The sequence below is a fragment of the Aotus nancymaae genome, unplaced genomic scaffold, assembly GCF_030222135.1.
Source record: "Aotus nancymaae isolate 86718 unplaced genomic scaffold, 86718_ANA_hifiasm-v0.15.2.pri h1tg000030l, whole genome shotgun sequence".
NCBI classification, from domain to species: domain Eukaryota; kingdom Metazoa; phylum Chordata; class Mammalia; order Primates; family Aotidae; genus Aotus; species Aotus nancymaae.
The window spans coordinates 38,660,646-38,686,245 of NW_026988443.1; the positions used below are offsets into that span (position 1 = coordinate 38,660,646).

The following is a 25,600-nucleotide window of genomic DNA, read 5'->3' on the forward strand; positions in this document are numbered from 1 at the left end:
GTACTGAAGGCGGGAATGTCACGCCACGGGAAGGCCATGCGCCTGCCTGTCCCCTCCCCCCGGAGCACCTGGCTCCCTACTGCAGCACCATCATCCCGCCCTCAGCAGTGGCACCATGTGGGGCTGTGCAAGGCTGTCCAAGCACATCGTCCTCGCAGGGGGCTTGCTATAGAAGTTCTGTTTGTGCATGTTTCAGGGTCGATTCCAGAGCCTCCTCCCCTTCCCTTCAGTCTCACCATAGGAATTACACAGAATATATATGTATTTCTTTTCTTTTTTTTTTTGAGGCGAAGTCTCACTCTGTCACCCAGGCTAGAGTGCCATGGAGTGATCTCGGCTCATTGCGACCTCCGCCTCCTGGGTTCAAGTGATTTTCCTGCTTCAGCCTCCTGAGTAGCAGGGATTACAGGTGCCCACCACCACACCCCACTAATTTTTGTATTTTTAGTAGAGATGGGGTTTCACCATGTTGGCCAGGATGGTCTCGATCTCCTGACCTCATGATCCACCTGCCTCAGCCTCCCAAAGTGCTGGGATAACAGGCGTGGGCCACCGCACCAGCCAGGCATTCAGGCATTCCATAGAATATTTCTGCTGAATTCAGGACTGTCCTGTGCTTGGCTTTATACTCATTAAACATAGATGAATCTTTAAAAAGAAAAATAACACACAGGCCAATACTGAGACTGCAGCATAGATAGACTGGAACAGGTTTTGAGGACAGAACCACCTAACTCTCTGGTTTCCAAGTGTGATTAGATTTCAAGTACTTGAGGTTACAAAAACACAGAAAAGTCTCCTAGGAGCTGTCTCTATCTGCTCTCTTCCCTTTTTTACTTCCCCCTCTTTCTTGAATCCATTACAATCCAGCTTGACGATTGAAATGGCTCATGGAAAAAAAATCACCAATGATCTCCATCCACACTGCCAAATTCCATGATCAAATCGATCTTCACCTTACCCAACCTACCAGGAGTAGGAGATCCCAGAATTCAGCTCAGTAGCTTCCAAAGACTAGGCACATTGCTATACACAATTTGTTACAGTATCAGCTTTTAATCAGTTATGACCACTAATTTCATAAGTTAATTTTTTGCAATCACTTCTAAGAAAAAAAATTATTCCAAACAACCCAATTACAAACATCTAGAACACAACTCTTTGAAAGGAAGCAGAAACAACTACTTTTATTGTTAAACTTTGAATTCTCAGATTAAGTTTCCAAGGTTCGTATTTCCCATGTTTTTTGTTTTTTTTTTTTTTTTTAAAAACAGGGTCTCGTTCTGTCTTAAGGCTGGAATACAGTGGCGCGATCTTGACTTACTTCAGCCTCCACATCCTGGGCTCAAACGGTTCTTCTGCCTCAGCCTCCCAGGTAGCTGGGACTACAGGCATGCACCACCATGCCTGACTGATTTTTGTATTTTTTGTAGAGACAGGACATGTTGTCTAGGCTGTTCTCGGTCGGCCTTCCAAACTGCTGGGATTATAGGCGTGAGGCACCATGCCCGGCCCACAGGTTCCACATTCTTATTAAGACACCCTACCCACAGTGATCCAATCAACTTTCAAATTAGCTCTGGGGAAAAAATACGTTTAATGAAAGCTAGAAAACCTAGAGAAAGTCTTGCTCATCTTTCACTATAGCTACGCACAGCTCTGCACCTCATTTGCACCAATCAGCATGTTTGCCCATGTCCTGCCCAGGAGAGAATTTTACAGAATCACTGACAAGGTATGTTCACCTATGCTCGTCACATAACACTGATTCCAATTCATACCTAATTTATCAAAGACATTACTGGATCACGTAACCTAACGTATAACTACCTGACAATATTTTCACATGAAGTTGCTGCTGCTTATTACACATGAAAGTTCACAGCAATGTGGCATGAAGTCAAGAGGATTCCAAGCTAACTCCATCAAAACCTTGGTGGGGATCACACAGCATCTCCCAGTGTGTAGGTTTTCACATCTAACTTCTGAAGACATGATCTAGGAGTGGAAGAGCTTCTGATGTTGACCACTGACCTTCTGAGTGCAAGTCACATCTGGAAATCTTGTAGGCAATGTCATGGGCAAAATTGTGTCTATAAAAGTGTGCTCAGGTCTGCTTATGATAGATTATCCCGTCATGAAAAAACAATCCTACAGAATCCAGACTTTTAACCAATCTACTAGCTTATGCGTCAGCGTCACAATGCTGAGCTCTGAATTTTAAATAAGCACGTACTGTCATATTCATATAGTGACATAGTCTTCAAAGTACTAGGTATGTGGTCCTCAAAAATGGTTGGCTTTGTAAGACCCAAACTAAAGACATTTCATAGTAGGTTTCAATGTTAACGCATATTGTGAGGGTTTGTGCATAATTATCTTCACACCAATAAAGGTATTCACTAAAATACAAAAATTCATTACACAAACCAAGAATAAGCTTCTAACTTATTATTTTGACAGATATATCATGTCACACACATAATTTGTCCATATTTTACTATTCCATAAATACTTAATATTTATATTAATAATGCTACTGGAATGGAGTATTACATAGAAAAACGTATGAAAACCAGATATAATAAGCTCTAAAGGGCAAAATTTCAGTTATAAAATGGGTCAGAGGCTGAGAAATCACTACTTATTCACAAGAATTGCTTTATAAATCAAAAGATGACTGCAAGTTTCTCTTACATATCCAAATCTAGGAATAAATTCATTCCAGAGCAGATTTGAGAAAAACCAACAAAAATATAACGTAGGAAGTTAATATTATTCATGGCAAACCAACAGAATGAAATTTGGTAGGCTTATTTAGTATGAAAAGGAATAATCTAGATTTTTTAATATGCTATGAGAGTCCATGTTAAGTCATTCTGACAAAAAATCTCTTTAAAAATATGGTAACCATAAATAAAGTTGCTCAAAGATACCACACAGACACAGACACACACACACACATAATTCTCTAATGAAATACCAGTTGAAGTGCAGCATTTTCTTAACAGATAGTCAAACAGCTAGAGCTACAAAATACACACAGATTTTTCCTGCTAATAGTACCAGGAACCTTAGTTATAAAGTAATACTTTTCAGTAGTCTTTCCTTATGCACATTCTAGTAGAACTCCTATAGTGAAATAGTCAATTCCCCTTAAAAAGCAACATCCAAAATCGTAAGAGCTGACAAATCACATTATATTTCAATATTAGACTGCTGTGGCTCCTAGAACAATAGAAAAGCGTTACTTTTGAACAAACAGCTTAGGGGAAAAGCACTGACATTTAGATGTCTTCAATCAGCCTCAGTCATTGGTTCTGTGCCATTCACACACCCTTAAGGTTTTTTCACAGCACTCTCTGACAGTATTACATCTGCTTTGCAAATGACAAATCAACAGTATGCTAAAAATCAGCAATAAAACACATAAGATAAATTAAATGTGTTTTTCCAAATGTCGGAGTACCAAGGTTCCCAGGAGTCGGCAAAACTTCTCGAGTGGCCATCCAGACTCAGGCCGCGCAGGATAAGGCCTCTTTACGTAGTGAACGGTTGAGAATATTTGCCCCCCACACCCAGAGCCATTCAGGCATGTACTGTGCAAAAAGAAACTGAAAATGAAAGAGAGAAAGGTTGTAAGGTTAGAACCCGAAAACATCAACACTGAAGGAATAAGACCAGCACATGATACCCACCAATCACAACAAATATCCACCAATCAATTACAACAAATACTCAACAGTCACAACAAATACCCACCAAACAACCACAACAATAACCCACCAATCAATCACAACAAATACCCACCAATTACAATTACCCACCAATCACAACAAATGCCCACCAATCAATCACAACAATTACCCACCAATCACAACAAATACTCACTAATCACAATTACCCATCAATTACCCACCAAGCATAACAAATACCCATCAATCAATCACAACAAATACCCACCAATCACAACAACTACCCACCAAACACAACAAATACCCACCAATCACAACAAATACCCACCAATCAATCACAACTACCCACCAATCAATCACAACTACACACCAAACAAATACACACCAATCACAATTACCCACCAATCAATCACAAATACCCACCGATCACAACAAGTAACCACCAATCACAACAAATACCCACCAATCACAATAATTACCCATGAATCACAAATACCCACTATTCATAACAATTACCCACCAATCACAACAAATACCCACCAATCAATCACAACAAATACCCACCAATCACAATTACCCACCAATCAATCACAAATACCCACCAATCACAAGTACCCACCAATCACAACAAAATACCCACCAATCACAATAATTACACACCAATCATAAATACCCACTAATCATAACAATTACCCACCAATCACAACAAATACCCACCAATCACAATTACCCACCAATCACAATTACCCACCAATCAATCACAAATATCCACCAATCACAACAATTACCCACCAATTACAACAAATACCCACCAATCAATCACAACTATCCACCAATCACAACAAATACCCACCAATCAATCACAACAAATACCCAGCAATCATAACAAATACCCATCAGTCACAACAAATACCCACTAATCAATCACAACTACCTAACAATCACAATTATCCACCAATCACAACAAATAGCCACCAATCACAACAAATAGCCACCAATCACAATTACCCACCAATCAATCACAAATACCCACCAATCACAACAAATACCCACCAATCACAACAATTACCCACCAATCAATCATAACAAACACCCACCAATCACAAGAATTACCCACCAATCAATCACAAATATCCACCAATCACAACATTTACCCACCAATCACAAGTACCCACCAATCAATCACAACAACTACCCACCAATCACAACAAATACCCACCAATCAATCACAACAAATACACACCAATCACAACTACCCACCAAACACAGCAAATACCCACCAATCAATCACAACTACCCACCAATCACAACAACTACCCACCAAACACAGCAAATACCCACCAATCAATCACAACAAATACCCACCAATCACAACAACTACCCACCAAACACAGCAAATACCCACCAATCAATCACAACTACCCACCAATCACAACAACTACCCACCAAACACAACAAATACCCACCAATCACAACAAATACCCACCAATCAATCAAAACAACTACCCACCAATCACAACAACTACCCACCAAACACAACAACTACCTGCCAAACACAACAATTACCCACCAATCACAACAAATACCCATGAATCCATCACAACTACCCACCAATCACAACTACCCACCAAAAACAACACCCACCAATCACAACAATTACCCACCAATCACAACAATTACCCACCAATCACAACAAATACCCACCAATCAATCACAATTACCCACCAATCACAACTACCCACCAAACACAACAAATACCCACCAATCACAATTACCCACCAATCACAACAAATACCCACCAATCACAATAATTACCCACCAATCACAACAAATACCCACCAATTAATCACAAAAAATACCCACCAATTAATCACAACAAATACCCACCAATCACAACAATTACCCATCAATCACAACAATTACCCACCAAGCATAACCAATACCCACCAATCAATCACAACAAATACCCACCAATCACAACAAATACCCATCAGTCACAACAAATACCCACCAATCAATCACAACTACCCACCAAACACAACAACTACCTGCCAAACACAACAATTACCCACCAATCACAACAAATACCCATGAATCCATCACAACTACCCACCAATCACAACTACCCACCAAACACAACACCCACCAATCACAACAATTACCCACCAATCACAACAAATACCCACCAATCAATCACAATTACCCACCAATCACAACTACCCACCAAACACAACAAATACCCACCAATCACAATTACCCACCAATTACAACAAATACCCACCAATCACAATAATTACCCACCAATCACAACAAATACCCACCAATTAATCACAACAAATACCCACCAATTAATCACAACAAATACCCACCAATCACAACAATTACCCATCAATCACAACAATTACCCACCAAGCATAACCAATACCCACCAATCAATCACAACAAATACCCACCAATCACAACAAATACCCATCAGTCACAACAAATACCCACCAATCAATCACAACAAATACCCACCAATCAATCACAATTACCCACCAATCACAACAAATACCCACCAATCAATCACAACAAATACCCACCAATCACAACAATTACCCACCAACCACAACAATTACCCACCAAGCATAACAAATACCCACCAATTGATCACAAGAAATACCCACCAATCAATCACAAAAATTACCCACAAATCACAACAAATACTCAACAATCACAATTACCCAGCAATTACACACCAATTAATCACAACAAATACCCACCAATCAATCACAACAAATACCCACCAATCACAATACCAATAAATCACAATAATTACCCACCAATCATAACAAATACCCATCAATCACTACAAATATCCACCAATCACAAGTATCCAGAAATCACAACAAATACCCACCAATCACAACTACTATCCAGAAATCACAACAAATACCCACCATTCACAACTACTATCCAGAAATCACAACAAATACCCCCAATCATAACAAGTACCCACCAATCACATAAAATACAACAAAGGAAAAAGCCCCCAAGCACTAGTGTATTGAATATCTATTTTTGCCTAAGATCCTGCCCTGGAGTCTACAGGGAATAGAAACATGACCACCACCCACCTACCCTACTCTCTGTAAAGAGGCTGGACTGTCCTGCATGTAAATACAATTCTATCTTTACCTAACATGATATGAACAGTATGTTCACTGGTTAAGAACTACTAAATCACTGGCCAGATGCTGTGGCTCATGCCTGTAATCCCAGCACTTTGGGAGGCCTAGGTGGGCAGATCACCTGAGGTCAGGAGTTCGAGACCAGCTTGGCCAACACGGTGAAACCCCACCTTTACTAAAAATACAAACATTAGCCAGGCATGGTGGTGCACACCTGTAGTCCCAGCTACTCAGGAGGCTGAGGCAGGACAATCACTTGAACCTGGGAGGCAGAGGTTACAGCAAGCAGAGATCGTGCCACAGCACTCCAGCCTGAGTGACAAAGCGAGACTGTCTCACCACCAACAACAAAAAAAGCTATAAAACCATTATAGGAATAGTCAGTCGGAATAGACAGGCACATACATGGTTAGTACTATATGAGAAAACTGGGGCTTGAGGGGCAGGATGGAACAAAGTTCAACAAGAAAACAGGTCAGAAACCCAGGACCTTGGGATGGTATCTTGACCTATGATGACGGGGTCTCAGGGGACCAGGGGAGGGAGTCTGCTGATGCTGTTCTGCCCTCTCATTCAGGCCTTTGTGCTAGCGGCAGACAGGGCAATGTCTGAAAATGTATTTGGTTGTGATACTGGGAGTGGATGCTACTGGTATCTAGTGATTGGAAGCCTGGAATGCTGCTGAATATCCTGCAATGCCCAGGACGCTCCCCATGACAAGGAATTATCTGCTCTCAATGCCAACAGCGCTGAGGTGGAGAAAGCCCACACTCCTCTAACAGATTTGTCCAGAACTGAATGAAAGTTCTAATACTGTGTATATTAAAGACGAGAGACAGACAGGCCCTTAGCAAGTACTGACATCTAGCCTTGAACTGAACTGATGCATGATAACAGAGGTCATCCAATCCTCTTGTCAATAAATGGACACAGGTTACTCTCCAGGGAGGACACACAACACACACACACACAGACACACACACACACACACACACACACTCTGTGAACAAAAAACATCAAAGTAGCAAAAGCTACCAGAGAAATATGCCATAGACAAAACAGCAAAGGATGAATCAAATCTTTGTTGTAAAACTGGAGATAAAAAATAAGTGTTAAAAGTAATTTGAGTAACATAAAATGAAAATAGAAAGTTTTAACAACTTTATACAGAAAACTACTCCAGGAATTAAACCAGCTTAACGTAATTTCTTGGCAGAAAAATACATTCTCAAAGAAAGTTTATCAATGTGATCAAAATTTAATTGTGAGTAAAATGTTGGTGTCTTATACACACAGTCAAAAAAATATCTACTGTGTCTAAACCCCATCATATCTTTATTTCTAAAAAAATGTTATGCTCAGCAACTTCTCAGACTACTTTTTAGGTTTCTGTACTTTTCTCAAGTTATTAAAGGATCTGGACAGAACTACTTAAATAAAACTGCTTCTTTTTTTTTTTGAGATGGGGTCTTGCTCTGTTGCCCAGGTTGGAGTGCAGTGATGCAATCTCAGCTCACTGCAACCTCCGTCTCCCGAAGTCAAGCAATTCTCTTGCCTCAGCCTCCCAGATAGCTGGGAATACAGGCATGCACCACTATGCCCGGTTAATTTTTTTTTAGTAGACGTGGGATTTCGTCATGTTGGCCAGGCTGGTCTCAAACTCCTGACCTCAGGTGACCCACCGGCCTCAGCCTCCCAAAGTGCTGGGATTAGAGATGTGAGCCACCACCACGCCCAGCCAAACTGCTTCTTATTAAAGAAATCTATCACCAAACCTCTTCATAAAAGTAACAATTAACTGTTGATTTACTTGTATGTTTATTTGGTACTGGTAAATCTAATACTCTTTATGCAAACAGTCCCAAAAATATGTTTGGTAATTAAGAAAACTCCAAATATTAAAAAAAAAAAATTTTGGCCAGGCGTGGTAGCTCAAACTTGTAATCCCAGCACTTTGGGAGGCTGAGGCAGGTGGAACACCTGAGGTCAGGAGTTTAAGACCAGCCTGACCAACATAGTGAAACCCCGTCTCTACTAAAAATACAAAAATTAGCCAGGTGTGGCGGCAGGTGCCTGTAATCCCAACTACTCCAGAGGCTGAGGCAGGCGAATCACTTGAACTCGGGAGGCGGAGGCTGCAGTGAGCCAAGATAGCACCATTGCACTCCAGCCTGGACAACAAGAGCGAAACTCCGTCTCAAAAAAAAAAAAAAAAGAAATTCTAAACTAGGGCACAGCTCTTTATTATGCCAGATAAATAACACAAATATAATAATTATGCATTCTCATATTAATACTTAGGATCACAATTTCAAATATCTAACAAAATTACTTTCTGAAATACTAAAATATCCCAATCCTTTGTCATGCCTGAATAAGCTTAAAATACAAATTCTACGCGTCTTGAAAAAATGAGTCTAAAAATATACAGAGATATTACTTGATAAAATGGTTGCATGAAATATAACCCTATCTTGTGGTTTTGTGGTTTTTTGGTATTGTATTTGTCACTTGGAGGTAGCCCTCAAGCTGTACTAGAATCTTTTACTTTGAAATTCCCATATAAATACTTTATAGTATTTTTATAGTCCTACCATCCACTGACAGCAGCATAAGTGTTTTTTTTTTTTCTTTCTGGAGACAGAATCTTGCTCTGTTGCCCAGGTTGGAGTGCAGTGGTGTGATTTGGCTCACTGCAACCTCTGCCTCCCAGGTTCAAGCGATTCTCATGCCTTAGCTTTCCAAGTAGCTGGGACTACAGGTGCAGGCCACCATGCCCAGCTAGTTTTTGTATTTTTAGTGGAGACGGGGTTTCACCATATTAGCCAGGCTGGTCTCAAATTTCTGACCTCAAGTGATTCGCTCACCTCAGCTTCCCAAAGTGCTGGGATTACAGATGTGAGCCACCACGGCTCAGCCAAAGCAGCATATTTCACCTTCTAGGTGTCACATAGATTGAGCTTTTGAAAATTCTTAATATAATAATCTCACAAAAGAGAATTTAGTGTCTTAACCAAAATCATTAAGCGTCAGGTTTAAGAGTCCGAATTTACAATTCTCATCTTAGGCTCAGATTCCTCTGTATCACTGAGAAGGGTTCAGGATGCATTAATTTAATTATGAGACGTGAAAGCACATACCTACCTGAATAGAATGGGACCAGTATCCTGTGGTCCTTTTGGAAATCCCAAGGGTAGAAACAGCATGATGTGCATAGACTTTTGGTGACGGCACCAACCACGAGCACCTGTGCAAAAAGCTGCTGGGCGCTGTCGTGTTGGTGGCTATACAGAAAGGGATTAGACTCTGTACAAAGATTCCCTTAGAGGCATATTCATACTGCAAGGCTCTGCTGAAGTGGTCTAAATAAGCCTGTTAAGACAGAGGGGAGGAAAAGACTTAATTCTGGGTGAACTTGAAAATTCAAGAGAAAAAAAAAAGACTTGCTTCTTAACAATTCAGGAAAAAATACAGGATAAGCAAACACGAATTGCTGACAAAGAGTTCAACAAATCAGACCAAACAACTGTTAATAAATGTTCCGTTGCATTAGGATTTCATTTTCTAGTAAGTACTATCTGACCTTAGAAGCAGAAAATGCAGCCAGCTGAGGAGTGGGTTTGCAGCAGGAGCCGGAAGAGATTGTGACAATGGCACCTTTCTTTCTCTCCACCATTCCTGGTAACACTATATGGACCATCAAACTAGCAGCGGCAATGTTCACATTTATGATGTCCCAGAGTTTGTCCTCGGAGAGCTGCGCGAAATACTGCGGGTAGGGATAAAACACACCCACGTTATTTACCAAGATGCCAATGTCTTTGTCTTTCAGGGCTTCTCGAATGGGAAGGTAGATCTCACGGCCACTGCTGAAGTCCGCAACGATAATATCAGTTTCCACTTTGTACGTGTCAGCTATGTCTTTAGCAACAACCTGCAACTTCTCCTCATTCCGACTAATCAGGATGATACTGAGACCTCGGCTTGCTAACTCTTCAGCGTAGGCTTTTCCAATCCCATCTGTTGCACCTAGGATGCAAGTCAGGAAAAGTCAGCATGTGCATTTCACGGTGTGACCCTTTAACATGGACCTCAAGTACCCCCTGCCAGGTGTAGTCAGAGAAAGATTCACACTAGGAATCAAGTGAGTTCTAGTATCTATGAGTCAAGGACACTGCTGCTAAATCAAGAATGTGAAGGACGCGTGCTAAACACTCTCCTAGACATCCCGACACATGGACAGGGAGTCACTTTACATTCACCACAGTGATTAGGAGACACAGTAGGAATTCATTTTCAAACTACTATCTGGCTTGAATGAGTGGCAGGAGGTGCTTTTCTGGAAAATACTCATAAATTAAAATGAAATTCAAAATAAGTGAAGCATTTCTGAAAGTGGTGACAGTTTGTAAAGACAATTTTACAAGGGAGAACAAAAAGGAAAAGCGAGTGGTAGGAACATGGGTCTGGAGGAGGCCTGGGAACAGGAGAGGGCAGATCAGGAAGGATACCAATTATGAGGCAAGTTCTTCCTAAGCTGAGAGCAGTAAGAAAATGTGAACATAATCACGACAGGAGCCGTAACTTGATTTCTGTATTAGTGTGTTCCCATGAAAACATCACATTCAACAGCTCCTTGAATAATGCATCCGACTTCAGAGAAAAGATTATCTGGATTATAAAGTAGGTTACCACTGACGACGGCCCATCTTCCATACTGCTTGATCAGGTCTGCTCTGCTCCCCAGGCGGGGGATAAAATGCAGCCTGATCAGGCTGTAAAAGTCACAGATGACAGTGATGCTTTTTCTGGCTGTATACCAGGCTCCAACCAAAGCTAGAGCTTCTATATAGCAATTGCAAGACCTGGCGATTTCCCTGTACAAGAGGTAGAAGCTGTCAACAGCAGCCATGGCAACCTGCAGGGAGGGGAAAGAGAGAGTCTTTTTTGGTTAATAAATTAAAGGAACATACACAGTCTGAGTGAAGACATCCAGCTAAGGGCATCAGATCTTATCAACTGTGCATTCAAATAACAATAACTTTCCAAATGCATGTGACCCATGGATTCAGTCTATTTATTTACTTTTTTTTTTTTAAGACAGAGTCTCTTTCTGTTGCCAGGCTGGAGTTTAGTGGCACAATCTTGGCTCACTGCAACCTCTGCCTCCTGGGTTCAAGTGATTCTCCTGTCTCAGCCTCCTGAGTAGCTGGGACTACAGGCGCCCACCACCACACCCGGCTAATTTTTTACTTTTAGTAGTGAGAGGGTTTCACCATGTTGGCCAGCCTGGTCTTGAACTACTGACCTTAGGTGATCCACCTACCTCAGCTTCCCAAAGTGCTGGGATTATAGACGTGAGCCACCGTGCCCAGTGAACCAGTCAATTTATGATCTAATCATTTAACATCTATAGCTTATAAAGTTATTTTCTTCCAAGGAGACTAATCAACATAACTACCAGAAGTTACCAAATTCCCACCAAAAGTCAGGTACTACACTACATGTTGTGGCTACAGAGATAAACACAATATGCTCTGTACCTGAAACACGCTCCTAGTCTAGTAGTAACAGACACGAACCTTCTAATTCACATAGGAGAGGTGCATTTATTTCTTTGTTTTATTCATACACAGAGGACTTACTACCTGTGTAGGGACAAAGCAGATGAAACACAGGTGGTACTAAGACATGGCCTCGGCCTCGAGAGCTTACAATCCACTGGAGACAAAACTGAGCTTTCAAAAACCTTCAAATCAATTTGAATTTTTTTTTTTTAAAGAGATACCCTCCAAACTTGGAAAAATGGCTTCTCAAATGACAATAGAGTGAGCACTCCTCCATCTTCTAACTTAATTTGTAACCATTATGTTGCCTGGCCCCTTACGTTTGAGTAAAGAAAAGCCCAATACAACCCTTTTGAGTGTCCACATAGCAAGCATATACTAAGCACCTACTACATTCTATGCACTGCGATTCAAAGGATTCACAGATGAACTAAATGACTGTCCCTAGGTGAAGACACAGACATGTAATAAAACAATTTAAAATGCCACATGAACTGGTATATGTGCGCCTGCAGTCAGAGATAACCCTGTAGAGGTAGACGAAGGCCAGGCATAGTGGACCCTGGCCACAAACTGAGTGGGTGGACTTCATCTCAAGCTAAACCAACTGTGCGTCCCACAAAGGACAAAAGATGAGAAAGACTGCAATAGACTAAACTTATACCACAGGGAACTCAGATACACACACACCCAAGGACACAGCTTATATTCTAAAAAGAACATTGATTTTAAGCCAAAAGAAAAAGAAATATAAAACTTCTGGGGGTGGCCCCCTTTAAAATAGAAAAAAAAAAAGTCTGGAAACTAAGAAAAGACTCAACAATAGAGGCAAAAATTAGCATATGTTTAAGAAAGAACGGGTGACTTCCCTCCTACTCCACTGTAGTGTAATCTGAGCTCAACCAAGTTTTGCAGAGTGAAAAAGGAACCAAGCAGAAGAAAACAGATTAACCACTGAAATGGAAACATGCAAGAATGGCACCAGATTGTGAAAAAAAGGCATACAAAATAATTTTAAAAGTTGCATAAATATATATAAATGTGTAGTCTGAATTACAAATCAACAGAACATACAAAAGTAATACGACTGGAAACTGCAGAAATGGACCAGCAGTAGGACTGATAAATGCCCTACGACGAGGAAACAATCTCTCAAAGAATGAAGTTCCATACTGCTACCATATTAAGTTACCAAATGAGGCTCATGTGGCATTAAGTTTAAAAAATGTTTTCCTGCCAGGTGCGGTGGCTCACGCCTGTAACCCTAGCACTTTGAGAGGCCAAGGCAGGCAGATCACTTGAGGTCAGGCGTTCAAGACCAGCCTAACCAACATGGTAAAACCTCATCTCTACTAAAAATACAAAAAATTAGCCAGGTGTGGTGGTGAATGCCCAGCTTGGGTGGCTGAGGCAGGAGAATCACTTGAACCCAGGGGCGGAGGTTACAGTGAGCCGAGATCACACCGCTGCAGTCCAGGGTGGGCAACAGACTCCATCTCAACAAAACCAAGATTCTATGTTAGACCATCGTAAATTGTGAGTTCTGGAAATAACTCATGAAACGTGTGTGACTTTTGTCATAACTAATCAGACACAAGGCCATGAGGAAAGTAAATGCAAAAACAATTACCTGTATATACCAGGACCTCTCAAGCAAAATGTAGTAAAAGTGGGAATAAGATACAAATAAAGGAACCTAGACGCTTGGAATATTAAGCTTACTCTTCTAATAACAGGTAGGCATATAGCTAGGTTGTTAAAACAGTGTTTTCAATGCAAAAATAAATACTACATATCAAGATCGATGGGTTGTAGCCAAAGCAGTATTTGCGGGGAAATTAGTCGCTGTTAAGAGTGTGGAGTAAGGCTCTCGCTACAGAAAGGAGGCCAGGCATGGCTCATGGGGGGACCTCACACTGATGGGAGCTTCCTCCTTAAGCCCAATTTTTTTCAAGAATCTGAACCTTTTTGAAGTAAATCTCTAGTAAAAGGTGCCCGACCACAAAGGGGGGTCCCAGTTTTTCTGCTGTGATCGGTCCCTGCCCTGGGGTCTCTTACCTTCTCTCTGCCAGTTCTGCGCCGTCAGCAGTATGCAGCTCTGTCTTTCTCTTAAGGCCAATCTGTGAATAAAACCAACGAGAAACAAATGCCTTTCCTTTTCCTCATAGTTCCGCTGGGAAAACTTTGTATTAAACGAACATCCAAGTGTTACAAAATGAAGAAAACACAAACATTCTTACGCCATGAATCTGTACAGGCAGCAAAAAAAGCACAAAGCACTCTCCTCTCAGAGAAAACAAAGTGCCTGGCGTCTGCTGGGGCCATGGTCCACACAGCCTCAGGCACAGCTGGAGGGTACCCCCCTTTTCCTGTGCCTTTCTTCTTAGGGAACATTTCACCAAATGGGACAAAAGCCCATTTCAATCCCAGGGGCCCTTGGGGAAACCCAGCTCAGGCACCAGGCCTGCGTTGGGAATGGGAGCAGACACAGCTGCCCTGGGTGCCTTTCTCTGCCTGGTGCCTGTCTGGGTTTCACCCAGGCCTCCCGCTGCCTCACTCTGCACACCGCTTCTTCTGCTCCACCTGCAGCGTTCCCTGGAATGTCCACATTGCCACAGGCTGCCTTGGCATCTCTTTCCAAATTCCTGGCAGGGATTCTGGCTGTCCCACCTGAGCTCAGTGGTCCACCACCTGTCTAATTTCCTGGCAGGGTGGCAGGGAGGAAGGCAACCTACAGTCTTTGGGGGCAGCCCCCCAGGCTGTGAATGGGTCAGGTGCTTTAAGGAGGAAATGAAAGGAACCCCAGGTCCACATTTTCCCTCTCCTCCACCACATACTGTGTTGGAACTGTTCTATCTCTGACCACCCCCAGCAGGCTGCAGTCCTCCAGGGCCGAGGCCAAATCCCACTCCTCTCGGTTTCTCCAGCACCTTCCACAATTCCTGGCACACAGAAGCTCAACAGATGTCTGTTGAAAGAAACTGCACCACCACATCTCTGGCTGCAGCACACAGGCAGAGTCCATCTCAGCCTCCAGCTCAGGAGAGGACCACCCACAAATTCCTTTGATCCTTTACAGAAAGAAAAGCTTGTGTGCTAAACCCACCAGGGACCTCCCACTCAGGCCTGCAGAGGAGACGCATGCACTGCAGAGGTGAGGACAGGAACCTGGGGCTGAGGGGCTTCAAGCCCATCATGGGCCAGCTTCTCAACGTCTCCACTAGATAACTCTCACCATCGTGTCAGGGGAGCACCATCATGTGCAAGTACCTTAAACGTGTGTTAATACTGTCGTTGCTACGTATATTTTAAAAGTCAGAGAGCATCAAGGGGGCTGATGGCATTCAAGGTCTGGTCCTCAGCCATGATGGACAGAAACACAAGTTTTTCATTCCTCAGAAGCAGTTCAAGACAGAGGGATCTCACCCACATCCACAAAACCCACAGAAAACAGATACATTCAAATGCCAATTTATGAATGGATAGTGAGCAACTTAGTGAAGAAGCCTAAACAAACATGGTGACTGCTCCTTAAGTCTCTCGAGATTTACATGGAAAACCAAACCTCTAGAACAGCAATGAAGAATACAAAGCATCAGATTGAGGACACCATCATGAATAAACCAGGACTCCAGGCCACCCTGTATACAGAGAAGTCAGAGAAAGATAAACCGGGCAACCGCAATGTAAGGTGGCAAGGGCACCCCTGGGGTGAAATGGGTCTTGAAGTGTGGGCAAAACCCCTGGGCAGAGATGAGGGAAGGGGCCTCCCAGGCCTGGGCCCACGGAGAAAGGCTTGGCAGTGTCAAGGGTCCAGCCTGCTCTGGAAACACTGAGAAGTCCCCACGTGACCAGCACAGACTGCACACGGCCTTTGTGACGTCCTGTGGGTGTAGGTGCACAGGCATAAAGCGGGCTGAGAGAGGCAGACTTGAGGTGCCTGCACGCCAGACATGGACTTCCTCCTTCAGCACCAAGGAAGGGACCTGGTGGGGCTTGTTTGGGAAGGTGACGCAGCAGGGCAGGAGGGAGGGGTCCTCCCTGGTCTCCCAGCTGGGGGTGAAGGAGGGCTGCAGGGAGAGCACAGGCGCTGTGGCCTCTGCTGCTCCTCAGCCTTGCCAGACACTTCACACATTCGCTCATACCCTGACGGGCCAAATATGGAAGAAATTGAAAATTAAAACTCATTACCTCCTCTCAATCTTCTTCCCCACCCTTCTGTACATGATGAAAATAACATCTTTCTCATGACAAAAGAAATCAGTATTTTCCCCAAAGCCACCAAATTTCAAAAGCTCACGGCCTCTCACTGAAACAAAGTGTTAAAGGAGTTTATCACACATTGAAGTCTAGAAGCCCACTAAGGCATATGTAGATATCAAGCTGCATCAAACTTGCTTTAGGTGTCTGACGAGTTAATTTTTTGTGGATTGATTAGTTAAAGCTGTCAATCTGTGCTATGTGAGTGTTGGTCCCTACTCCCATTCATGCCTTGAATCCTAATCCCCCAGGTGATGGTTTAGAAGGGAGGGCCTTTGGGAAGTGATCAGATAATGAGGGCTCCTCTACCTTGATCTTGGACAACTCAGCCTCCCAAACTGTGAAAAGTAAGTGTTTGCTGTTTCCAAGCCACCCAGTTCATGGTATTTTTTTATAGCAGCTCAAAACAGACTAAGGCAGTCTACAACCCAGAGAGACCCATGATGTGAAGAGCAATACTAACACACAGGAAAATTCTGATTCCTGTGCAATCTACCTGCAAAAAGTTATTCTAAAGCTTTGTTTTCTCAGAGAGTAGAATGGTAGTTGCTAGAGGTGGGGGCGTGGGTGGGAAGTTTTGGTCAAAGGGTATAAACTTTCAATTATAAAATGCATAAGTCTGGAGATCTAACGTACAGTACAGTGACTGTAGTGAACAATACCAAACTGTGTGCTTAGAATCTGCTGAGAGGGTGGATCTCAAGTGTTCTTACCATTAAAAAAAAAAAACAAAAAACGGTAACTGAGGTGATGAACATGTTAACTAACTTAGTTGTGGTCATCATTTCACAAAGTATATATATATATCAAATCATCATGCTGTACACTTTAAATATACATAATTTTATTTGTCAATTATACTTCAATGAATTTGGGAAAATATAAAATAATTTTTTTAAAAAAATTAAAGCTTTTTTTCTCATCTCTGCAGAAAACTAAAACATCTGTGAACAAAACAAAACCAGAACTGTCCCCAAACTAGAAAAAGAAGAGCAATTCCCTACTATCTTTTAAGCATTTTCTACTTCTACAGGGCAACAGTCATCAAAAATCTACAGGAAACATTACAACTACAAAAGCATCATGGAAAAATTGTGGTCAAAACTGCAAGGAGCAAAGTCACCTCTTCAAAGCACCACTGCTGTGGCGCGTAACACGATGCCACTCCAGAGTGAAGGGGACTCCACTTAGCAGTGTAAAGGGCAATACAATCAAATACAAAAACTTTCATGAACCAGGAGTTCTGGAGGAAAGTCTGGCTGAAACACGGACATGACCAAGCTATCCTAACGAATGTGACGTGGGGCGGGTGGCAAAAGAACACAAGACAGATGGCCGGGGTTTTAAAGAAGACAAAGCAAGTGTGATGGAAAAAGAGAATCAACGCACCAGCAAATGATATATAGTGTGGTGGGCTGAGTAATGGCCTCCAGGGATACCTACAGCCTCATCCCCAGACCTGTAAATACGTTACCTTATGTGACAAAAGGGACTCTGGAGATGTGATTGAGTTAAGGACCCTGAGATGTAGAGAGCATTCAGATGGGTCCAGTGTCATCATGTGTCCTTGTAAGGGGGCAGGAAGATCAAAGACAGCAATGTGACTACAGAGGGAGAGGTCGAGTTGAGGGTGCTGTGCTGCTGGGATTAGATGATCGAGAGAGGGGTCACCAGTCAAGGACTGGGGGAGGCCTCTAGAAGCCGGCAGACACAAGAAAACGATCCTCCCCTGGAGCCTCCAGAGGAAAACAGCCCTGCTAACACCTTGACTTTAGCCCAGTCAGAAGGATTTCTGATTCCCATCCCCAGAAGGAAGATACATTTGTGTCATTTTAAGCCACTACATTTGTGGCAATTTGTCACATCAGTCACAGAGGATAAGGATAAACAGCAGGAGGAAGGGATGGATGAAGTCAGTCCAGCTTTCCAGACAGCGAAGGGACAAGCTGAAAACTCTGCACTTGCCTTAAGCCAAAAACACTACATGCATTCAGGGGCCAGAAAGTCTCAGAGATCCCTACCATCTTTGATTGACCAGGGTAAACCTGAAGTCCTTCTCCTCATCAGCTGGGATCGTCCAGCTTTTCACTAAGGCTCCACGGCTATGGCTGTTTTCATTGAAAATATTTTTTCAGCCAGGTGCAGCAGCTCACGCCTGTAATCCCAGCACTTTGGGAGGCCAAGGCAGGCTGATCATAAAGTCAGGAGTTCGAGACCAACCTGGCCAATATGATGAAACGTCGTCTCAAAAAAAAAAAAAAAAAGTATTTTTTCATAAAAACCTTACTTTTTTCAGAGTGTGAATCTGTCTTGTACTCAGTACTCCGAATCCTCTCTGTTGTTCCTGACCTTTCAAGTTCCATGCCTTCTCCTTGCTTCAATCACTTCCTGACAAGCAGCAACAACATGTCAACCCTGGGGGAAACGTCCCTCCCCTTCCGAGGCCGTCCGCTCTCTTCCCAGGCCGTGGCACTGCCCCCGCCTCGGGGTTCCTCTCCACCTCTCTTACCTATGTGGTACTTAGCACACACTGCTTTGGAGTCTATTTAACACCCAACTTGCTTATATCTTGGTTGTCCAAGGAGAGCACAGGCCTTTGAATGGCAGAAAATGGATAGAGAACTAACTTTTCTGTAGCTTAAAAAAATTTTTTTGTTTTTGGAGATAGAGTCTTGCTCTGTCTTCCAGGATGGAGTGCAATGGCACAATCTCAGCTCACTGCAACCTCCCGCTCCCAGGTTCAAGAGATTCTCCTGCCTTAGCCTCCAGAGTAGCTGGGATTATAGGTGCCCGTCACCATGCCCAGCTAATTTTTGTATTTTTAATAGAGACGGGGTTTCACCATGTTGGTCAGGCTGGTGTCGAACTCCTGACCTCAAGTGATCCACCCACCTCTCCTGATCTCAAGTGATCCACCCGCCTCAGGCTCCCAAAGCGCTGGGATGACAGGCATGACCTACTGCGCCAAGCAAAAAATTTAAAATACATACAAAAGTATGTAAAACCCATTATGCACAGTTCAAAGAATAATAAAACAGCCATTTAGCCACCAGCTTACTTAACAAAACCAGTGTCCTGGAAGACCTGTACGCTGCTCTTCTGATTACGGCCCCTCCTCTAGCCTGGAGGCAGTCTCTCTCCTAAATTTTGGGGTAATCACTCCCTGGCTTTTTTTAACAAAACAGTTGTACACCCCAAGCATGTATTCTGAAACAGTGACAGTACTAAGTTTCGCCTGGTTTTGACCCTCACGTAAAGGAACCACACTGCATGTACCCTTGATGACTTGTTTCTTTCACTCAACATTACTTCCGAGACTCAGCCATGACCCTGCAGCTGCACCCCACCCTCCTCCACAGCTGCACAGCAACTCACAGTGCAGAAGCACCACAATCCACAGATCCCCCTGCTGCTGTGGCCGGGCACCTGCATTCTGTTTGCTGGTTTTTACCTGACAGTTAAGAACAGTACTGCAGGGAGCACCTGTCGTCATCTCCCCACACACCTGTGCAAGAGTTCTCAGGCCAGGCGCAGTAGCTTGTGCCTGTAATCCCAGCACTTTGAGAGGCGGAGGTGGCCAGATCACAAGGTAAACAGATCAAGACCACCCTGGCCAACATGGTGAAACCCCGTCTCTACTAAAAGTACAAAAAATTACCTGGGCGTGGTGGTACACACCTGTAATCAGAGCTATTAGGGAGGCTGAGGCAGGAAAATCGCTTGAACCTAGGCAACGGAGGTGCAGTGAGCCAAGATTGTGCCACTGTACTCCAACCTGGTGATAGAGAGACACTCCAACTCAAAAAAAAAAGGCCGGGCATGGTGGCTCATGCCTGTAATGCCAGCACTTTGGAAGGCCAAGGGGGGTGGATCATGAGGTCAGGAGATCAAGACCATCCTGGCCAACATGGTGAAACCTTGTCTCTACGAAAAATATAATAAAGTAGCCAGGCGTGGTGGCCTGCACCTGCAGTCCCAGCTACTTGGGAGGCTGAGGCAGGGGAATCGTTGGAACCAGGAGGCAGAGGTTGCCAGTGAGCCAAGATACTGCCACTGCACTCCGGCCTGGCAACAGAGCAAGACTGTGTTTCAAAAAAAAAAAAAGAGTTCTCAAAGGGATATGCCCATGGTTGAATTGCTGGGCCACATGCATCTCACTGCCAAATGCTTTTCCAAAGCAGCAGAACCCATTCACACTCCCGTCAGAAGCGGGTTCACACCACTCGTCAATGTCACTGGCTGGTAGCGTCCAAAGGTTTACCTTCTGCCAACAGGGCGGCTGTGAAACGGTATCTCATCATGGTTTTAATTTACATTTCCCTGGTTACTAATAAGGCCGCAGTCCTTTCTACATGTATGTGCTGTTTGTGTTTTGTAATCTATGAAATACCCATTCCTACCTTTTGTCCTTTCCTTCTTTTTCTCTCAGAATTGTAAAAATCCTTAGATATGCTAGATACTAGCTCTCTGTATGTTTTGTCTCATTATAGCTTCTTTGATGAACTAAAGGTGTCATTACTTTGAGATAAGGTCTGGCCCAGGCTGATATGCAGTGGCCCAATCACAGCTTACTGCAACATCTGCCTTCCAGGCACAAGCCACTCTCCCACCTCAGTATGTCAAGCAGCTGGGACTAACTGGGCTTGGTGTGCACCACTAAGCCCAGCTAATTTTTTTTTTCGTAGAGACAGGTTTTCGTCATGTTGCCTAGGCGGGTTTCAAACACCCGGCCTCAAGTGATCTGCCCACCTGGGCCTTCCAAAGTGCTGGGATTACAGGTATGGGCCACCACACCTGGCTGACTGCCTTAAATTTGAAGTAGACAAATGCAATCAATCTTTCTCCTTTAGGGTTTGCACTCATTATGTTTTATTTCAGAAATCCCTCCTTAGCCTCAGGTCATGAAGAATTCTTTTTGAATTATTTTCTATAAATTTTACAGTTTTGCTTTTTCAGTTTAAGTCTTTAATCCACCTGGTGCTTTGTGATGGTGTGAGGCTGGGAGGGATTTAATATTAAATTTAATATTTAACTTTAATATTCCTCCTCAGCACCTGACATGTTGCTATGTAGACAATTTTATTTAATAAACAGAATCAAATACTGCTTTGTGTTCAAAGCTCAAATTTCACTCTTGAGAAAAAATTTAAGAAGCTTCTCATACTTTGTGTCAGCACTTTGACAAAGTTAGTATTGGTGTATCATAACTTTTTCGGGTTTCTTCACCTTTACTGTCAATTTTTGGTAGAAGACTAAATGCACAATGAAGCTGAGCTAAAAGAACAGCAACATAGAACTAGAAACCCGGATTTTCATCCAAGATCCAACACTCCTCAATGTCATGTCTGTATTTGTGCAATAAGAATTAAAATAGGCCAGGTGCAGTGGCTCACACCTATAATCCTAGCACTCCAGGAGACGGAAACCATCCTGGCTAACACGGTGAAACCCTGTCTCTACTAAAATACAAAATATTAGCTGGGTGGCCGGGCGTGGTGGCTCACACCTGTAATCCCAGCACTTTGGGAGGCTGAGGCAGGCAGACCACCTAAAGTTGGGAGTTTGAGACAAGCCTGACCAACATGGAGGAACTCCGCCTCTACTAAAAACACAAAATTAGCCAGGCATACTGGTGCATGCCTGTAATCCCAGCTACTTGGGAGGCTGATGCAGGAGAATCGCTTGAACCTGGGAGGCAGAGGTTGCCATGAGCCAAGATCGTGCCATTGGACTCCAGCCTGGGCAACAAGAGCGAAAGTCCGTCTCAAAAAAAATGAACTGAGCATGATGGTGCACACCTGTAGTCCCAGCTACTCAGGAGGCAGAGGCAGGAGAATCACTTGAACCCAGGAGGCGGAGACTGCAGTGAGCTGAGATCACGCCACTGCACTACAGCCTGGTGACAGAGTGAGACTCCGTCTCAAAATAGAAAAATTAAAAAAAAAGAATTAGCCGGGCGTGGTGGCTCATGCCTGTAATCCCAGCATTTTGGGAGGCCAAGGTGGGTGGATCAGGAGGTCACAGAGATTGAGACCATCCTGGCCAACATGGTGAAACCCCATCTCTACTAAAATACAAAAATTAACTGGGCATGGTGGTGCACGCCTGTAGTCCCAGCTACTGTGGAGGCTGAGGAAGGAGAATTGCTAGAACCTGGGAGGCAGAGGTTACAGTGAGCTGAGACTGCACCAAGGCACTCCACCCTGGGGCCTGGTGACAAAGCAAGACTCTGTTTCAAAAAAAAAAAAAAAAAGAATTAAAATTATCAGCCATCCCACTCCTAGGCAGATACCCAAGATAATTAGAAACTTTCGCTCACATCAAAATTCCTATATGCATGTTCCCAGCAGCCTACTCACAATTACCAAAAGGCAGAAACAAACAAAATGTCCATCAATGAATGAATACAAAAAATGTGGTGTTATCCATACGAAGGAATATTATTCAGCCATTAAAAAAGCATGAAGTACCGACACATAGTACAACATGGCTAAACCCTGAAAACATTGTGCTAAGGGACAGAAAGCAAACACAAAAGGCCATCTATTTTATGTTTCCACTTGTATGAAATGTCCAGAGTAAGCAAATCCATACAGACTGAAGATAAGTTAGGGCTGCTGGGGGAGAGGGGAAGGGGAAAAGCGGGTATGACTGCTAATGGGGTTGGGGTTTCTTCAGCAGGTGATGAAATGTTCTGGAATTAGTTACTGGTGATGGTTGCACAGATTGTGAATATAGTAAGAACTACTGAGTTGCGAGGCATGGTGGCGCACACCTGTAATCCCAGCACTTTGAGAGGCCAAGGTGGGTGGATCACCTGAAGTCAGGAGTTCGAGACAAGCCTAGTAAACATGATGAAACCCTGTCTCTACTAAAAATACAAAAATTAGCCAGGTGTTGGTGGTGCACATCTGTAATCCCAGCTTCTCAGGCATCTGAGGCAGGAGAACTGCTTGAACCTGGGAGGTGGAAGTTGCAATAAGCCAAGATCGCACCACTGCACTCCAGCCTGGGCAACAGAGTGAGATTTCATCTCAAAAAAAAAAAAAAAAAAAACTACTGAGTTGTACACTTTAAAATGGGTAAAATGATAAATTTTATGTCGTGTGATTTATTTCAATTTTTAAAAACCTACTTTAAAAAAAAAGTAGCACCAATTTGTTTCACTCTGTGCCCCTGGAATATTCCTGCAGTGATTAAAACCACAAACTCGGCAGGGCTCAGTGGCTCACATCTGTAATCGCAGAACTTTGGGAGGTCAAGGTGGGCAGATCATTTGAGGCAAGGAGTTCAAGACTAACCTGACCAACGCAAGGAAACCCCATCTCTACTTAAAAAAAAAAAAATTAGCTGGGTGTGGTAGCACGTGCCTGTAATCTCAGCTACTTAGGAGGCTGAGGCACAGAATCGCTTGGGCCCAGGAGGGGGAGGCTGCAGTGAGCCCAGATCGCCGGCACCACTACACTTCAGCCTGGGCGACTGAGTGAGACGGCTTCACTCAATCAATCACACACTCCGAAAGGAGCCTGCCTGGGTTGAAATCCGGCTTCCCATTTAAGAGCTGTATGTCCTGAGGGAAGTTACTTTGCCTCTGCACGTTGCTCACATCACCTGTACAAAAAGAGTTAACAGTTCCTCTCTAAGAACTACAAAAATAATAAAACGAGATGGTCCATAGAAAGCACTTAGAACAGTGTCCGTTCTGGAGTGCTCAACAGACCTAAACTATTAGCCACTATTACTGTGCTTGACATTAGCTATTGGATATCTATGGCGGTCAGAGTAAAACTGAGAGCTCACTTTATGCCAAAGACTCTGCTAAGTGCTTTATCCTATTGTCTCACTTTATTCTCTCATTAACCTTATAAAGCACAGTCAGACGCTCCTGTTTACAGATAGGGAAATTGAGGCTTACAGAGATAAAGTAGTATACCCAGGACCCCACAACTCAGAAAGGGCTGATTGCAATTTAGATGGAGGTCTATCAAGGCGCAGAGTCCTGGCCAGGGAGCCCGCTGTGAGACTCCCAGACAGCCTCGCAGTCACCTGTACACATCCTGCTGGGATCGCCGAGAGGCGCTGCAGCGATCTGGTTTCCCCGGCTGTGTTTGGGCGGCACGTTCAGGAGAACCGAGACCTGCCTGGTTCGTGTTCCCAGCCCCTTCCCTCCAGCACCCGGCAAGGCCCAGTCAACACAAGCAAACTCGGAAATCCCGGGTGAACCCACGACCGCTTCATGAGGAATCGGCGTGCCCTTTCTTTAGGAGCTCGATTATTCTGAATTATTTCCATTTCAGAAAAACACAGCAACAACTCAAACCAAATCGTTTAGAAAGGAGAATAAAGCAGCACCGACAAAGGAGGCGACGGCCGGAGCCGCTCGGGAGAAGAGCCGGGTGAGAGGCTGCAGGGAGACCAGGGCACGCGCTGGCGACCACAGGGTCCAGGGTTTGGGGGGCGAGGCCCGGGAGAAGGGAGACTCTGGGGTTGCAGCGCCGCGGCGGGGGGCGTGGGGATGAAGCCGGGGGAAGGGGAGCTCTGAGATGTGAAGGGGCGGGGCTGGGGTGTTTGGTCTGGAAAGAGGGAGTCTCACGGGAGGGAGGGACGAAGACTTCCTGGGGTCTCCGGCGCCGACGGGCTTCAGGGCCGGTTGGCGCGGAGCGAGCCCGGGAACCGGGGGGCGTGGTGAGAGCTCAGAGGGGTCGGGCCGAGCAGCCGCCTGGCGCTGCGGGGACTGAGGAGGGATTTGGGGCGGAAGGGCCGCGAGAGGGCACCCAGGGCGCAGAGGGCGCGATACCTGCAAGGCGGCGTAGTCTTCTAAACCGGTCCCGCCAGACCCGCGCGGCCACCGCCCCCGTCTCCGCAGCCTCAGCTACCGCCTGGCCGCGCCCCCACGTGACCCGCGCAC

General features: G+C 44.1%; 1 protein-coding gene across 1 annotated transcript; it reads right to left on the reverse strand.

Annotated features, from left to right (window-relative positions):
• Positions 1–1,160: 1,160 nt before the first annotated feature.
• Positions 1,161–25,580, reverse strand: HSDL1 (hydroxysteroid dehydrogenase like 1). Its single transcript, XM_012466138.2, has 6 exons — positions 25,490–25,580; positions 14,491–14,552; positions 11,558–11,783; positions 10,449–10,894; positions 10,010–10,237; positions 1,161–3,614 (listed from the first exon to the last, which is right to left on the reverse strand). Exons 3-6 carry the CDS (start codon positions 11,775–11,777, stop codon positions 3,516–3,518), a joined length of 993 nt encoding a protein of 330 aa, XP_012321561.1. The 5' UTR covers positions 11,778–11,783; positions 14,491–14,552; positions 25,490–25,580; the 3' UTR covers positions 1,161–3,515.
• Positions 25,581–25,600: the final 20 nt, after the last annotated feature.

What these genes read in the sequence shown, in the direction of transcription:
- HSDL1 (XM_012466138.2), bottom strand. Translation starts at nt 11,777, where the DNA reads ATGGCTGCTGTTGACAGCTTCTACCTCTTGTACAGGGAAATCGCCAGG. An exon ending in AAGATGGGCCGTCGTCAGTG is followed by an intron (nt 10,895 to 11,557) that starts GTAACCTACTTT and finishes CTTGCATCCTAG; the next exon opens with GTGCAACAGATGGGATTGGA. An exon ending in ACTGGTCCCATTCTATTCAG is followed by an intron (nt 3,615 to 10,009) that starts GTAGGTATGTGC and finishes TTTCATTTTCAG; the next exon opens with TTTCTTTTTGCACAGTACAT.